We start from the raw sequence: 16,981 nt of genomic DNA on the forward strand, positions 1-16,981 counted from the left end.
TCACACGGTGTTTTTTGGTCAGGATTTTGAGGCCGTATCTGCCTCAAAATCCTGACCAAAAAGACAGCTCCCATCCCAAATCAATGGGGGGGGGGGTGAGTACTTTTTTCGGGAACCATTTGTTCTGATTCCCAGAAAAAGAAGCGACATGCTCATTCTTTCAGGCGGATTCGCTCCGTGACATCCTCTTGAAGACAATCCCTCCCGACTAGCCCCATTCATTTGGGCCTAATCCAGAGCGGAGTGCGCAGATGGGTGCTGGTGCCCTGCACCAGCATCAGGTTGCAGCTACCCGTATTTCGGTCTGGAACCTGAGGCGGCCTCCGCCTCACAAACAAGACCTAGGACCTAAGACCTAGACAAGACTTACTACACAGACAAGACCTAGGACTTGTAAGGGTAAGTTCACACTGGGTTTTTTGGTCCGGAACCTGACTCAAAGTCATGCCACAGGCATAGCTCAAGTGCCCATGGAATGAATATACAACATGCTATCATGGTGGTGAGCATTAAATATATGCTCAACGGTGCAGAACATTGAAGGGTTAACAAAACTAAGTTAAAGTCCTGATCTCAACATCATCCAGTCTTTCTGGGATGACATGAAGAGACAGATGTATTGGAGCAAACCTACATCCACAGTACATCTGTACTTAGTTCTCCAAGATGGCGGGAACAACCTCCCTGCCCAGTTCTGCCATAAACTGTCTAACAATTTAGATTCTTATTTTCTTCGTTTACTTCATTCCTTTAATTGAAAAAATAAACTATTACCATTCCTATATTTTAGAAGCATTCTTACTTTGCAGCACAATCTTGTGCACCCTACTGTACTTGTAAAGTCCCACGATCACCTTGACTTGGGTAAGGGTCTAGGGATCATGTATAAGATTATCTACCATTATTTCACAGCTTTTTGTTATTGCTGGGTGGGGAGGTAAGATCTGGTAGGTCAATAACTAAATCTAAATCTTTGGGGGGGTTAAAAATGAATTGTACGAGAAGAAATCTCGGATGACAATGCTAAATAAAGCACGTCTATCTATTAACCTCCAAAAATTTACCATACACTGAAATCAATATAACGTCCCATAGATAATAAACTTTATAACAAATTGAGTTCTGCGGCATCAGATTGGATATTTCTTCAAAATACAGAGAATAGGTTTCATTCAAAAACCAGTATGGGGTTGTTTGCTCTTCACCGTACAGAGTGTTCCCACTTCATGAAACCACTTGTGCCATTTATGGCGGAGACACGAGTGATCAGTATTTACACCAGGTCAATGTAATGTAGTTATGGCACATTTCTCGCTTTGAGATTTTTATAAAGCACTTGTACTGGATCCATTTATAATGTTTCTCTGCATTTTGTTATTGTGATGTTATATTATGTATTATGATTTCCACTTTTTACCGTACATGTAATAGGTACACACCTACCATTGAGTTTACCCTTAACTTAGCTCTAATTTGGTCAAGGACTCAAATTTCCTGTAAATAACCATAGAATATTGAAACATGCTAGCAAAACCTTTGGTAAGCTGCTGTTCACAATTCAACCACTATGGGGTTAATTTATCATGTCACAAAGCTGGCACACAAGCCATGAAAAAGTTGCACATTTTTTGGCCCAAGTGAAACTTTTGGTGACCTACTCATGCCCATCAGGTTTATCATTTACACCAATTTTCTGACCTAGATAATGGTAGTAATCTATGGCAGAAAGGATATATCTAGGATATATGGCCAACATCATACCGTACATGATAAGTAACCATTCTCCTTCAATATGTCCCACATTAACTAATTCTGTTCCATGATGCAACCAAATTACTAGCACGTGCACTCGTAATATTCCAGTTAGAGAAATAACCAATCCATTACAGTAGGTTTCATAAATTTGGCCCAAATAATATCTCCAGTCCGCACAACTTTTTGTAAAATTGTGCCAAACTTTTGCTTCGGGGACACATTCTTTGACGTACCTGGTGAAATCAGTCATCTCCATCATGATCATACACATCTGTTTGGCCAACACAATGATGTCATTGCCACTATCGTCCCATTTGGCAACTTCGGCATCCAGTTTGCTTTTCTCTTGGTGGAAGATCTCCACCTGCTCTGCAATTTTGGCTTTCTCTTCTTGTGGGAGTTGGGCCATAATTGCCTGCAAGATCCAATATCAGATAAAAGAAAGAAGATTTTTTTAGTATTAGTATATGTATATATATGTATGATCCACAATAAACTAGTAAGACTTTAAAAAGTGCTTTGAATGAGTTGTAATGGCAACAAAAAAATTTTGATGATGGATTTTTTGAATTAGGGGATATATATATATATATATATATATATATATATATATATATATATATATATATGGTTAGAGAGAGAGAGAGAGAGATACATATATACCATAGAGTGATTATATAAGGGACAGATAAAAAATAGGTGGAGAAGGTGGGAAAGACTGAAAAGGGTGCAACAGTATGAAAGGGAGAATATGGAAGAGAAGAGAGTAAGAAAGCAAAAGGGAAAGAGCAAGAAGGAGAGCAAGTGAAGAAATAGGCATGGAACATGAATCTAGGGAGTGATAAGGAAAGTATGGGAAAAAGAGAAAAATAAATAGAAAATGAGAGAGGGAAGAAGGCTGACGGAGTAGAGAAGGAACACATAATAGAGAGGTTAGAAGGGAAGTAGAAAAAAATGAGCGGTAAGGGAGTATGGAAAAAGAGAGTAAGGGACAAAGGGGAAAAGGAAGGAGGAGACAATAAGAGCAAGAGGAAGAAAGCGAGGGGGATAGAGAGTAAGATAAAACAAAAAAAGGGGCAGATAGAAAAATAAGAGAGAATAAAAGAAGGGAAGATAGAGAGGGTAAGAGGGAGGGGAGTATGGAGGTGGATATAGGAAGAGGAAAAGAAAGGGGAGAAGGAAGGGTAAGATAAAGATGGAGAGGAAGTAAGAAGAAAGTGGAGGCAGATAAAGAGAGGGGAGAGAGGTCAAGATCTAGACCAAGGGTTCTCACACTTTGTCAGCATATGAGCTACTTTATAACATGCCCAAGTCGAAAGATCTACTACCCACTTCTTGTGGGCGGGGTCGGGGCGGGCCTGTGGGCGGGGCAGGGTATGTGGGCGGGGCGGGCGGAACGTGAGAGCAGGAGACAGCGGCATTCTGTGGCCACCCAGGGATCCCCGCTGTCTGCTTGTTTACAGCGCAGGCTCTGGACACTGGCAAGCTGGGGCTGCGGCAGCCCCTGCAAGTGTCCGTAGATGACTCTCAGCCTGCGCTGTGAACAACCCCGGCCTCCTCCATCCCTAAGAGCGGCCTGCAAGTGTCCGGAGTGCTTGTTCACAGCGCAGGCTGAGAGTCGACTCTCAGCCTTCACTGTGAACAAACAGACACCGGGGATCCCTGGCTGCATCCCACGATCGACCCATACGTCCATTGCGATCGACCAGTAGAGACAGAAGGAAGAAGGGAAGGGAGATAAAAGCAGTAAGAGACACAATAAGGGAGGGGGATAGAAAAGAGACAAAGGGAAGAAGAGAAGGGGATAGAGAAAGATAAAGAGAGAGATAAGAAGAAAGGGGGCTAGAGATGGTGGGAAATAAAAGAAGGGAGATTGGAAAGTAAAAGAAGGAGGAGGGAGATAAAGAGAGTGGAGATAGGGCAAGAGAGACCCAAGGAAAGGCGGAAGGTAGGAAACGAGACAGAAGGAAGAAAGGGAATGGAGATAAAAATAGTAAGAGACAGAATAAGAGAGTAGGATAGAAAAGAGACAGAGGTAAGAAGAGAGGGGGATAGAGAAAGATGAAGAGAGAGAGGTATGAAGAGAGGGGGATAGAGAAAGATGAAGAGAGAGAGGTAAGAAGAGAGGGGGATAGAGAAAGATGAAGAGAGAGAGGTAAGAAGAGAGGGGGATAGAGAAAGAAGGCAACAATGGAAGGGTTCAGAGATAGAGTAAGGAAAAGAGATTAAGAAAGTAGGAGATACACTAAGAGTAGGAGCGAGGAAATAAAGAAGGGGAGGCAGGATGGTAAAGAGAGAGGGAAAGCATTAGGGAGGGTGAGACAGAGAGTGAGATGGAAAAGGGAAGGAGAGAAAGACAAAAATAAGGATACAAAGGAGACAAGAAGAAAGAGAAATAAAGCAAATAGAGACCCAGTGATAGCAGAAGAGAGCGCTCGCTTGTACAATATGCAGCATTATAAGAATGTCACATCAGAGCTGCAGCGACTGCCGAGCAATCACAACACAATCAAGTCACTTTGATGAAAATATTCTTCATTATTGAAAACATTTTTACAAATGTGATTTTAATAAAATGAGACTTTCTATTGAAGCACATAAAAGTAGTGTTATCTCACTGTACCGATTCCAATCACAATTACTGTGTGGGCAAATACTGTACTATTCGTGCCGCAGTCTGGATGCTGAGAGCTATGAGGTTGTCATCACAGAGAATTTACAGCAAGCTCCATGATACAACTGGGAATTAGGAAGGTGCCTATGGGGTGCCCATACAAAAGTAGCTTCACCGACTGCAAGCCCTTGGACCTCAGTCTAAAAAGAATCCGCTCTGCTTGGCCCAGGGTCTTACACAATGATGACCGTCTTATACCACAGGGTGAGCAGATATTTTTTGAAGGACCTTAGGAACCGCTGTCGAAGAACCCAATAATGACCATTGTTCTATCAATGTATTCCACAAACCCTAAAATACTATATATTTTTTATTCTTCTCACACATCATTTTCTGTATGGTTTCAGTACACGTAAATGTCCATGCTTGCTGACTAGTAGTCTTCCTTATATGTGCCCAAGATGTCTCCTTTGTGCTGCTCCCTCTCCCCTATCACAGCATTCACTTTTGCAAACAATATATATATATATATATATATATATATATATATATATACAGTCCTATGAAAAAGTTTGGGCACCCCTATTAATCTTAATCATTTTTAGTTCTAAATATTTTGGTGTTTGCAACAGCCATTTCAGTTTGATATATCTAATAACTGATGGACACAGTAATATTTCAGGATTGAAATGAGGTTTATTGTACTAACAGAAAATGCGCAATATGCATTAAACCAAAATTTGACTGGTGCAAAAGTATGGGCACCCTTATCATTTTATTGATTTGAATACTCCTAACTATTTTTTACTGACTTACTGAAGCACAAAATTGGTTTTGTAACCTCAGTGAGCTTTGAACTTCATAGCCAGATGTATCCAATAATAAGAAAAGGTATTTAAGGTGGCCAATTGCAAGTTGATCTCCTATTTGAATCTCCTCTGAAGAGTGGCATCATGGGCTACTCAAAACAACTCTCAAATGATCTGAAAACAAAGATTGTTCAACATAGTTGTTCAGCGGAAGGATACAAAAAGCTGTCTCAGAGATTTAACCTGTCAGTTTCCACTGTGAGGAACATAGTAAGGAAATGGAAGACCACAGGGACAGTTCTTGTTAAGCCCAGAAGTGGCAGGCCAAGAAAAATATCAGAAAGGCAGAGAAGAAGAATGGTGAGAACAGTCAAGGACAATCCACAGACCACCTCCAAAGAGCTGCAGCATCATCTTGCTGCAGATGGTGTCACTGTGCATCGGTCAACTATACAGCGCACTTTGCACAAATAGAAGCTGTATGGGAGAGTGATGAGAAAGAAGCCGTTTCTGCACGTACGCCACAAATAGAGTTGCCTGAGGTATGAAAAAGCACATTTGGACAAGGCAGCTTCATTTTGGAAACAAAAATTGAGTTGTTTGGTTATAAAAAAAGGCGTTATGCATGGCGTCCAAAAAGAAACAGCATTCCAAGAAAAACACATGCTACCCACTGTAAAATTTGGTGGAGGTTCCATCATGCTTTGGGGCTGTGTGGCCAATGCCGGCATCGGGAATCTTGTTAAAGTTGAGGGTCGCATGGATTCCACTCAGTATCAGCAGATTCTTGAGAATAATGTTCAAGAATCAGTGACGAAGTTGAAGTTACGCCGGGGATGGATATTTCAGCAAGACAATGATCCAAAACACCGCTCCAAATCGACTCAGGCATTCATGCAGAGGAACAAGTACAATGTTCTGGAATGGCCATCCCAGTCCCCAGACCTGAATATCATTGAACATCTGTGGGATGATTTGAAGCGGGCTGTCCATGCTCGGCGACCATCTAACTTAACTGAACTTGAATTGTTTGTCCAAAATACCTTTATCCAGGATCCAGGAACTGATTAAAAGCTACAGGAAGCGACTAGAGGCTGTTATCTTTGCAAAAGGAGGATCTACTAAATATTAATGTCACTTTTCTGTTGAGGTGCCCATACTTTTGCACCGGTCAAATTTTGGTTTAATGCATATTGCGCATTTTCTGTTAGTACAATAAACCTCATTTCAATCCTGAAATATTACTGTGTCCATCAGTTATTAGATATATCAAACTGAAATGGCTGTTGCAAATACCAAAATATTTAGAACTAAAAATGATTAAGATTAATAGGGGTGCCCAAACTTTTTCATAGGACTGTATATATATATATATATATATATATATATATATATATATATATATATATATATGATCATGTAGCAGAGTTAACAAGTTAAAGAAGACCTCTCACCTCTACACCAACTCCAAGTCACGGCATTCTTCAGTTGTGCACAATTGGGATTTTTTTTTCTCTAGGCCCCACAGTTTCCAAGCAATCTATGCTGTCAACACAAATACACTTTGTACTGTCACTGTTGGCAGTCTCCGTCTTTCTCTACCAGCCAAGGACCAACCACATGAGAGTATAATGCATATTTGTGCTGAAACGTACATTATTTCTTTGGAATGGTGGGGTTAAAAAAAATTCCCACTGTGCCGCTATCAGTAGAGAGGTGTCTATTGAGGGATGCAATGAGTTGCAGATGATGCAGTTGTTGAAAGTAGAGATGAGCGAACAGTGTTCTATCGAACACATGTTCGATCGGATATCAGGGTGTTCGCCATGTTCGAATCGAATCGAACACCACGTGGTAAAGTGCGCCAAAATTCGATTCCCCTCCCACCTTCCCTGGCGCCTTTTTTGCACCAATAACAGCGCAGGGGAGGTGGGACAGGAACTACGACACTGGGGGCATTGAAAAAAATTGGAAAAAGTCATTGGCTGCCGAAATCAGGTGACCTCCATTTTAGACGAATAGTGGATTTCAAATCCGGGTCATATGAGAATGTGAACTTTGTGACTATGAGACAGGGATAGCTGTACAGGCAGGGATAGCTAGGGATAACCTTTATTTAGGGGGGAATGTTATTAAAAATAACTTTTTGGGGCTCTATCGGGTGTGTAATTGTGATTTTTGTGAGATAAACTTTTTCCCATAGGGATGCATTGGCCAGCGCTGATTGGCCGAATTCCGTACTCTGGCCAATCAGTGCTGGCCAATGCATTCTATTAGCTTGATGAAGCAGAGTGTGCACAAGGGTTCAAGCGCACCCTCGGCTCTGATGTAGCAGAGCCGAGGCTGCACAAGGGTTCAAGCGCACCCTCGGCTCTGATGTAGGAGAGCCGAGGGTGCACTTGAACCCTTGTGCACCCTCAGCTCTGCTACATCAGAGCCGAGGGTGCGCTTGAACCCTTGTGCACACTCTGCTTCATCAAGCTAATAGAATGCATTGGCCAGCGCTGATTGGCCAATGTATTCTATTAGCCTGATGAAGTAGAGCTGAATGTGTGTGCTAAGCACACACATTCAGCTCTACTTCATCGGGCTAATAGAATGCATTGGCCAGTGCTGATTGGCCAGAGTACGGAACTCGACCAATCAGCGCTGGCTCTGCTGGAGGAGGCGGAGTCTAAGATCGCTCCACACCAGTCTCCATTCAGGTCCGACCTTAGACTCCGCCTCCTCCGGCAGAGCCAGCGCTGATTGGCCGAAGGCTGGCCAATGCATTCCTATGCGAATGCAGAGACTTAGCAGTGCTGAGTCAGTTTTGCTCAACTACACATCTGATGCACACTCGGCACTGCTACATCAGATGTAGCAATCTGATGTAGCAGAGCCGAGGGTGCACTAGAACCCCTGTGCAAACTCAGTTCACGCTAATAGAATGCATTGGCCAGCGCTGATTGGCCAATGCATTCTATTAGCCCGATGAAGTAGAGCTGAATGTGTGTGCTAAGCACACACATTCAGCACTGCTTCATCAAGCCAATACAATGCATTAGCCAGTGCTGATTGGCCAGAGTACGGAATTCGGCCAATCAGCGCTGGCTCTGCTGGAGGAGGCGGAGTCTAAGGTCGCTCCACACCAGTCTCCATTCAGGTCCGACCTTAGACTCCGCCTCCTCCGGCAGAGCCAGCGCTGATTGGCCGAAGGCTGGCCAATGCATTCCTATGCGAATGCATACTTAGCAGTGCTGAGTCAGTTTTGCTCAACTACACATCTGATGCACACTCGGCACTGCTACATCAGATGTAGCAATCTGATGTAGCAGAGCCGAGGGTGCACTAGAACCCCTGTGCAAACTCAGTTCACGCTAATAGAATGCATTGGCCAGCGCTGATTGGCCAATGCATTCTATTAGCCCGATGAAGTAGAGCTGAATGTGTGTGCTAAGCACACACATTCAGCACTGCTTCATCAAGCCAATACAATGCATTAGCCAGTGCTGATTGGCCAGAGTACGGAATTCGGCCAATCAGCGCTGGCTCTGCTGGAGGAGGCGGAGTCTAAGGTCGGACCTGAATGGAGACTGGTGTGGAGCGATCTTAGACTCCGCCTCCTCCAGCAGAGCCAGCGCTGATTGGTCGAGTTCCGTACTCTGGCCAATCAGCGCTGGCCAATGCATTCTATTAGCCCGATGAAGTAGAGCTGAATGTGTGTGCTTAGCACACACATTCAGCTCTACTTCATCAGGCTAATAGAATACATTGGCCAATCAGCGCTGGCCAATGCATTCTATTAGCTTGATGAAGCAGAGTGTGCACAAGGGTTCAAGCGCACCCTCGGCTCTGATGTAGCAGAGCTGAGGGTGCACAAGGGTTCAAGTGCACCCTCGGCTCTCCTACATCAGAGCCGAGGGTGCGCTTGAACCCTTGTGCACACTCTGCTTCATCAAGCTAATAGAATGCATTGGCCAGCACTGATTGGCCAGAGTACGGAATTCGGCCAATCAGCGCTGGCCAATGCATTCTATTAGCCCGATGAAGTAGAGCTGAATGTGTGTGCTAAGCACACACATTCAGCACTGCTTCATCACGCCAATACAATGCATTAGCCAGTGCTGATTGGCCAGAGTACGGAATTCGGCCAATCAGCGCTGGCTCTGCTGGAGGAGGCGGAGTCTAAGATCGCTCCACACCAGTCTCCATTCAGGTCCGACCTTAGACTCCGCCTCCTCCAGCAGAGCCAGCGCTGATTGGTCGAGTTCCGTACTCTGGCCAATCAGCGCTGGCCAATGCATTCTATTAGCCCGATGAAGTAGAGCTGAATGTGTGTGCTTAGCACACACATTCAGCTCTACTTCATCGGGCTAATAGAATGCATTGGCCAGCGCTGATTGGCCGAATTCCGTACTCTGGCCAATCAGCACTGGCTAATGCATTGTATTGGCTTGATGAAGCAGTGCTGAATGTGTGTGCTTAGCACACACATTCAGCTCTACTTCATCGGGCTAATAGAATGCATTGGCCAATCAGCGCTGGCCAATGCATTCTATTAGCGTGAACTGAGTTTGCACAGGGGTTCTAGTGCACCCTCGGCTCTGCTACATCAGATTGCTACATCTGATGTAGCAGTGCCGAGTGTGCATCAGATGTGTAGTTGAGCAAAACTGACTCAGCACTGCTAAGTCTGCATTCGCATAGGAATGCATTGGCCAGCCTTCGGCCAATCAGCGCTGGCTCTGCCGGAGGAGGCGGAGTCTAAGGTCGGACCTGAATGGAGACTGGTGTGGAGCTATCTTAGACTCCGCCTCCTCCAGCAGAGCCAGCGCTGATTGGTCGAGTTCCGTACTCTGGCCAATCAGCACTGGCCAATGCATTTCTATGGGGAAAAGTTAGCTTGCGAAAATCGCAAACTGACAGGGATTTCCATGAAATAAAGTGACTTTTATGCCCCCAGTCATGCTTCCCCTGCTGTCCCAGTGTCATTCCAGGGTGTTGGTATCATTTCCTGGGGTGTCATAGTGGACTTGGTGACCCTCCAGACACGAATTTGGGTTTCCCCCTTAACGAGTTTATGTTCCCCATAGACTATAATGGGGTTCGAAACCCATTCGAACACTCGAACAGTGAGCGGCTGTTCGAATCGAATTTCGAACCTCGAACATTTTAGTGTTCGCTCATCTCTAGTTGAAAGGTTCCCTTTAAGTAAACAGTTGCAATTTCTTTTAACATTTGACTTTTTCAAAATTGCCTTCAATGTGATATGTTATCAGATGTAAGTTTAAGAAGGCAGCAGATTTTCAAGACAACAATGTTTTGTGATGTTATATCACTAAGAAATATTCTATACGCCTATAGGTGGCCACCCATATGAATTGCAGTCTGTCAAGCAGGGGCGTAACTTGAGGAGGTGCAGAGGTTGCAGTCGCACCGGGGCCCGGGAACCTTAGGGGGCCTATAAGCACTGACATCAGTATTGAAATTGCAGCTTCCATCTGGTCCATAAACCAAGGAGACCCACAGATTACCCCAACCACACTAAGGTGGATTAAATTCCTTAGCACTCATAACCATCACTATCAAGAATTCACTGTAGGGATGAGGTAAGCGGCCCCGGACAAAAGATTGCACCAAGGCCACAAGACTTTAGTTACGCCTTTGCTGTCAAGGGTTTCACTTGTATTTAGAAATAGTCATACAAATAATAGGGGGGATTTATTGATCCCTCTGTGCCAGATTTTGGTAGAGGGGTAATATTGTGGCACATATTTGGTACAAGGCTCATTTTTCTGTTACCTGTACGTCGGCCTGGCATCTTTATAATAACTCCCGCCAGTTTTCTTGCCGTATGTTCTCAGTTGCTAACTGGCGTACATCTCCATTCTGGTGCATGGGTCACAGTCATTCCCTGCGCCTTTCTCAAGACTGGCACACGAAATCTGCCCCGTTTTACTGAACTGGTTTAGGGTAAGTTCATGTGGGGTTTTTTGGTCTGAAATGTGAGGCGCCCCAGAACCTGAGGTGGGCCAAAATACGGGTTGCTGCGACTGGATGCCAGTGCAGTGCACCGACATCCAGTCGCGCACTCCGCTCCGGATTAGGCCCAAATGAATGAGCCTAGTCGGGAGGAAGCGCCATCAGGTGGATGTCGTGATTCAAATCCGCCTGAAGAATGAGCATCTCGCTTCTTTTTCCGGGAGCCGGAAAAAACGGTTCCCGGAAAAAAAGAACTGACCGGCTCCCATTGATTTCAATAGGAGCCATCTTTTTGGTCTGGATTTTGAGGAGGATACGGCCTCAAAATCCTGACCAAAAAAACCCATGTGAAGTTACCCTTAGGGTGCATTCACACGGAGTAACGTGCCGCATGGCCTGGCACGTATACGCCGTGTGAGATTTTGAGCGCCGTATATTGATTTCAATGGGAGTTAGTCTCATATACGCCGCGTTATTTTGCGGCCGTGATTTTGCAAAATAACGCGGCGTATACGATCCAGGCTCCCATTGAAATCAATGGGACCGTATACGGCGCTCAAAATCTCACACGGCGTATACGTGCCAGGTCACGCGGCACGTTACTCCGTGTGAATGCACCCTTAATGAGAATTTTGAGCCCCATCTGTACCATTGATCATCTCCAATAGAAAATTTTTCATTTCCTATAATCCCATTTACTACCCATTTATGGGAACACAAACAGATAACAATTCTTAAGGGGGCGGATTTCGTGTGTCGTATTCTGTGACATTTCAGAATGATATAATAATTTCCAATACCAGAAAATTTGTTCCGTCATGAATCCAGGTCAATGGAATCGATGGCGGCCGCTGATGGAAGACTCCATATCAAGCGTTACCAGCGTGTCAAATTGCTTAATGCTTTTATACACCCTAAACATCTTAGATGCGCATGAAATACCATATAAATATACGCTTCCGAAATCCAGATGGCAACATTCAACAATGATTTGAACATAGAAAGACCTTTTTATCCCCTTGCAGTCTGCGACACAGTGCACCATGCATGTAATGGAGCGTGACCTATATTTAAATGTCATTACATTTTTTCCTGTTTATGTCACTTTCAATCAGCCAACATTTATTTTCTACATATTCTTAAAACGCTCTTGGCTTTTGAAAAAAAAAAATAAAAAAAAAAAAAAAAAAATCATAATTGACCTTTTTGAAAACTGGAATTAAAAAAAGGTTATCTCTAAACAGGAGATCGGAAAATGAAGGGAAAAAAAAAATCTGCAAGTTAATCAAATTAAAATTCAACGCATGCATTTTAATTAGGGCTTATCAAAGAAGCCCAGTGCCTTCCAATTGAAACAGACTGAAGTAGTTCTAGAGGAATTATATATCACAACTCATGCCACCTAAACTATTTTGATGGAGGAAAAGCAGAATCAGTGAAAATTAATTAGCTACGATTCAGAAGAATAAGTGTATGCTAATTTCAATCATTCCTGCCTATGCGAAAACTGAAATGATCATTAAGCCTCTTCAATATTTGAGGCGGTTTTTTGAGTCTTTATCAGCGGATGTCTTGAATAAAGATCGTGGGGTATATAATTTGATACCGTAAGGGTGATATTATGTAGTAAACGCCAGAAAATTCCAAATTTGAATTTTTGTATTATTCTCCATTTCCGTTACTCCTCCTCATCTTACCCGGCTTGCCCTTAAAGGGAACCTGCCAGGGCATTTGGGGACACTAAAACACTAGAGATGAGCGAGTAGTATTCGATTGAGTAGGTATTCGATGGTATTCGAAATACTCGTACTTGATCGAGTACCACTCGCTATTCGAATCAAAAAATTTGATGCAGAACCAGCATTGATTGGCTGAATGCTATACAGTCGGCCAATCAACGCTGGTTCTTCTCCTACCTTTAGAAGTCTTCACCGTGCAGCGTCCCCGCGGCATCTTCTGGCTCTGAATTCACTCTGCCAGGCATTGGGCTGTAAGCGGCCATTTTCTTGTAGTGCGGGCATGCGCAGTCGGCTCTGAATTCACTCTGCCAGGCATCGGGCCTGGGCAGAGCCGACTGCGCATGTCTGCTTGTACAGTAGTGCGGGCATGCGCAGTCGGCTATTCCCAGGCCCGATGCCTGGCAGAGTGAATTTAGAGCCGGAAGATGCCGCGGGGATGCTGCATGGAGAAGACTTCTCGGAGAATCCAGCCCGACCCTCACTCGTGGACTTGGTAAGTATAATTTGATCGAACGTTGCCTACCCCTGAAACGAGCATTTTCCCCCCATAAACTATAATAAGGTTCGATATTCGATTCGAGTAGTCGAATATTGAGGGGCTACTCGAAACGAATATCGAACCTCGAACATTTTACTGTTCGCTCATCTCTAATCGTCAGTATTGGCCTCCTCTCATGGCTTTTCCCAGTGTGTTAGGCCGGGTTCAGACGAAATACTATGGATCGGAATTTGCCGCGGAGGCCGCCTCAGATTCACTCCACCAGGCATCGGGCTGTAAGTGGCCATTTTCTTGTAGTGCGGACATGCGCAGTCGGCTCTGCCCAGGCCCCATGCCTGGCAGAGTGAATTCAGAGCCGGAAGACGCCACGGGGACGTTGCACGGAGAAGACTTCTCGGAGGATCCAGCCCGACCCTCACTCGTGGACTTGGTAAGTTCAATTTAATCGAATGTTGCCTACCCCTGAAACGAGCATTTTCCCCCATAGAGTATAATAGGATTCGATATTCGATTCGAGTAGTCAAATATTGAGGGGCTACTCGAAACGAATATCGAATCTCGAGTATTTAACTACTCGCTCATCTCTATAAAACACCCATAGGTTCTTGTGAATTGGGGATTTAGTGTCATGAATAACCCTGTTATAACGTAGTCAACGGAAGTATTAAAAATAGGAAAGTTTTATACTTACCTAGAGAGGAGTCCGATGAGTCTCATCGGACTCATCTCTGGTGCTCCCGATGCCTGGGTTGTTCTTCAGTGAAGCTGGAGATCTATACCCAAACTTCGTTGCGTATGTGTCTGAGGTCTGGTGCATGCGCACTGAAGCTAAGTGTCTACACTGAAGAACTGCATCGGAGCACGAGGGGCAGAGATAGGTGAGTATAAAGCTTTTTTAATGTGGCCACAAATTACGTTATGAAAGGGCTTTTTGGGACACTCAACCCAAGTCCATAAGGATCCATGGGTAGTTTAAAGTATCAAATTGCTCTACCAGCTTCCCTTTAAGGCTGCCTACCTGCTCTTAAGGGCTAGTTCATATGGCGTTTTATGGCAGTGGAATCCTCCTCAAAATCCGCTGACAAAAAAGGCTCCCATTGACTTCAATGGGAGCCACTCGCTACTTTTTTCCGATAGATATTAGCAGAAAATGGAAGCGACATGCCCCTTCTTCCCAAAGATTACAGGGCTGACTCAGCCACAGTGTCCGCGGCGCAAGACTTCCTCCTGATTAGGCCCATTCATTCAGGCCTAATCCGTCCGGTGAGGAACACCGCAACGGGATGCCAGTGCACTGTATCGGCATTCAGTCGTGGCTAGCCGCGCCGATATGTTCACACACGGAATCCATTTTCCGCCGTGTGAATATACTCTTAGGCTGCTATAACATAACAGGCGTGCACATACTAGTGTATTTCCATATTTGATCTGTGTGTCATCCGTGTCCGAGCCACGTGTCATCATAAAAAAAATAGATGCTGTCTTTTTATGTTTCAGCATCATCTTACAGTGAATATATGAAAAATGGACGAAACACGGACAGCTTACAGATGAAATCTGGAATTTTTTTTAATTTTTCACAGACCCATAGACTTGAATGACCAAGACGAGCAGAGTAAAAAAAATAAATAAAATAAAATAAATAATTAAATAAGGTATGCCATAATTTTTTCTCAGTGTCTCTCACTCCATACCTCCTTTCACTATAATGGACCTATATGCTATTTATTAGATGCCCATAAAATCCACAGACCAGGTGAAGCCCCATCAATTATGGCTTCCCCGTGGATTTTATGGACATGAAGTAAATTTGCCGATTTTTATGGTTCAAATTTTGTTTCCATTAATTTTTGTACCAGTGCTTTCTACATTTCCAGAAATCCATGGACAAGCTGGACTGCTGGTTTAAGGGGTTCTGCAGAAATTACCCAAAAAGTAGATGCTAAAAAAATGTCAGGAGGAGGTGGGACACCAACTTGTATGCTCTTCGAAAGATGCCGGGGTATAATGGTGAAAACATGGCCACCACTGGGTGTAAAACCTATTGTGCATGAATTTCCTGCTGCTGGAGTTGGGGACAAGGCTGGGTTGGATTTTAGCGCTAGAGCTTAATATTGTTGTTCTCTCGTTGAGACTATGCAACAGCCTGAAAGGGTTTCTGAAGTAGTGACCATGGCTGTGACCAGAAGATGGTGGAGCAGCTGAGAAGAGAGGCTATGGCACCTCACCATCTTGTAGGATTAGTGTAACTATGGTCAATGTCTAACAATGTCTAAGAAATCCTACTAGGCACAAAAAAGGTATATAACTAATGCCCAATTCACTTCAGCCACAGGGAACCTCTCCATAATGGATTTTACATAGAGATGTGCAGTTGTGGACATTTTTTCCTCACTATCATACCCCTAAAGGAATTCTTTTTGTTTTTATCTGTTGGCCAATTCCCGGAGAACCATTCTGACTTGTATAGGGTGGTGAAAGTTTCTTTTTTCATTTTGCTCTTGAAGCGTCTCCTATGTAAGTCAATGTTTAGATGTCATCTGGCAAACCTCCAAATGAAGCCATATATAATGACTATGTTCATTAGGGAATTATTAACCCAATCTACAATGGAGAACAGTCGGCTTGTGGTGTCGATGGTATATGATTGTGTATATGAAATATTCAAATGTCCAACATATTCTACAGTATTGTATGTAGTTGGGAAACCATATTAAAAAATGATCACAATGAGATGATCACAACGAGGCCCCCACTATGATGCCACCTTCTGCCATTCAGGACAGAATGGCTTGGTGTTTGTTAGCTCCCTCAAGCATGTTATTTGACTGTTGCCATATTTGGAATTGGGAAGGAACACTTTCTTCTGATGGGACAATTGGTGCCACCTCATGGGGTATTTGCCATTCCCGGGATCAATTTGGTAGGTTTGTAGGTTGGATTTTATGGTCTTGTGTTTTTATCCAACCTACTATGTTACTATCGTACTATGTTGGAATTCACCCAGTAGTTTGAAGAACATGTACAGTACTTTCTTAAGAGAAGGGAGTCCTGCAAGGTTCTCACCACTGAGCATGTTACGAGAAAGGGCCAACTAAAATAGGGCTGCCTATCTCCAACTTCAATGTCTGTCTTGATGGTACAGCATGTTATTAGAATCCCTTTTTTAGGCTATTCTTCCCCTACCTTTAGAATTATTATTTGCGCCACCGTTTGGTAGATATCCTGTTTTTCATTGTTATGCTAATGAGCCTCCAGACAACAAAGGGGGCATTCCCCTGTGCTGCTTGAAAACTCTCCAGCACCGCCTCCATCTTTTTCCCCGCCTCTGCTTCTTCTCTCTCGTCACTGTCACGTCTTCATCCACAAGCGCCGACTGCACATGTCCGTCTGCCATTTTCCTGTGGCCGAATGGGAGAGGCCACAGGAAAATGGCCAACGATCATATGCATTCGGTACAGTCGGCCATTTTCCTGTGGACGAGCGGGAGAGGCCATGAGAAAGTGGCCGATGGAAATGCCCAGTCAGCACTTTTGGATGAAGACGTGACGGTGATGCAGAGGCAGAGAAAAAGATGGAGGCGACGTTGGAGAGTTTTCAA

General features: G+C 44.0%; 1 protein-coding gene across 2 annotated transcripts in view; it reads right to left on the minus strand.

The window, feature by feature from the left end:
* CTNNA2 (catenin alpha 2) overlaps window positions 1-16,981 on the minus strand; it is a 1,647,901-nt gene that overhangs the window by 135,885 nt on the left and 1,495,035 nt on the right. For both annotated transcript variants that reach the window (XM_075261702.1, XM_075261694.1), the window contains exon 15: window positions 1,989-2,170. In XM_075261702.1, the coding sequence (XP_075117803.1) occupies window positions 1,989-2,170 (182 nt within the window). The remainder of the gene's footprint in view (window positions 1-1,988; window positions 2,171-16,981) is intronic.

The sequence above is a fragment of the Leptodactylus fuscus genome, chromosome 1 (genome assembly GCF_031893055.1).
Source record: "Leptodactylus fuscus isolate aLepFus1 chromosome 1, aLepFus1.hap2, whole genome shotgun sequence".
NCBI lineage: Eukaryota > Metazoa > Chordata > Amphibia > Anura > Leptodactylidae > Leptodactylus > Leptodactylus fuscus.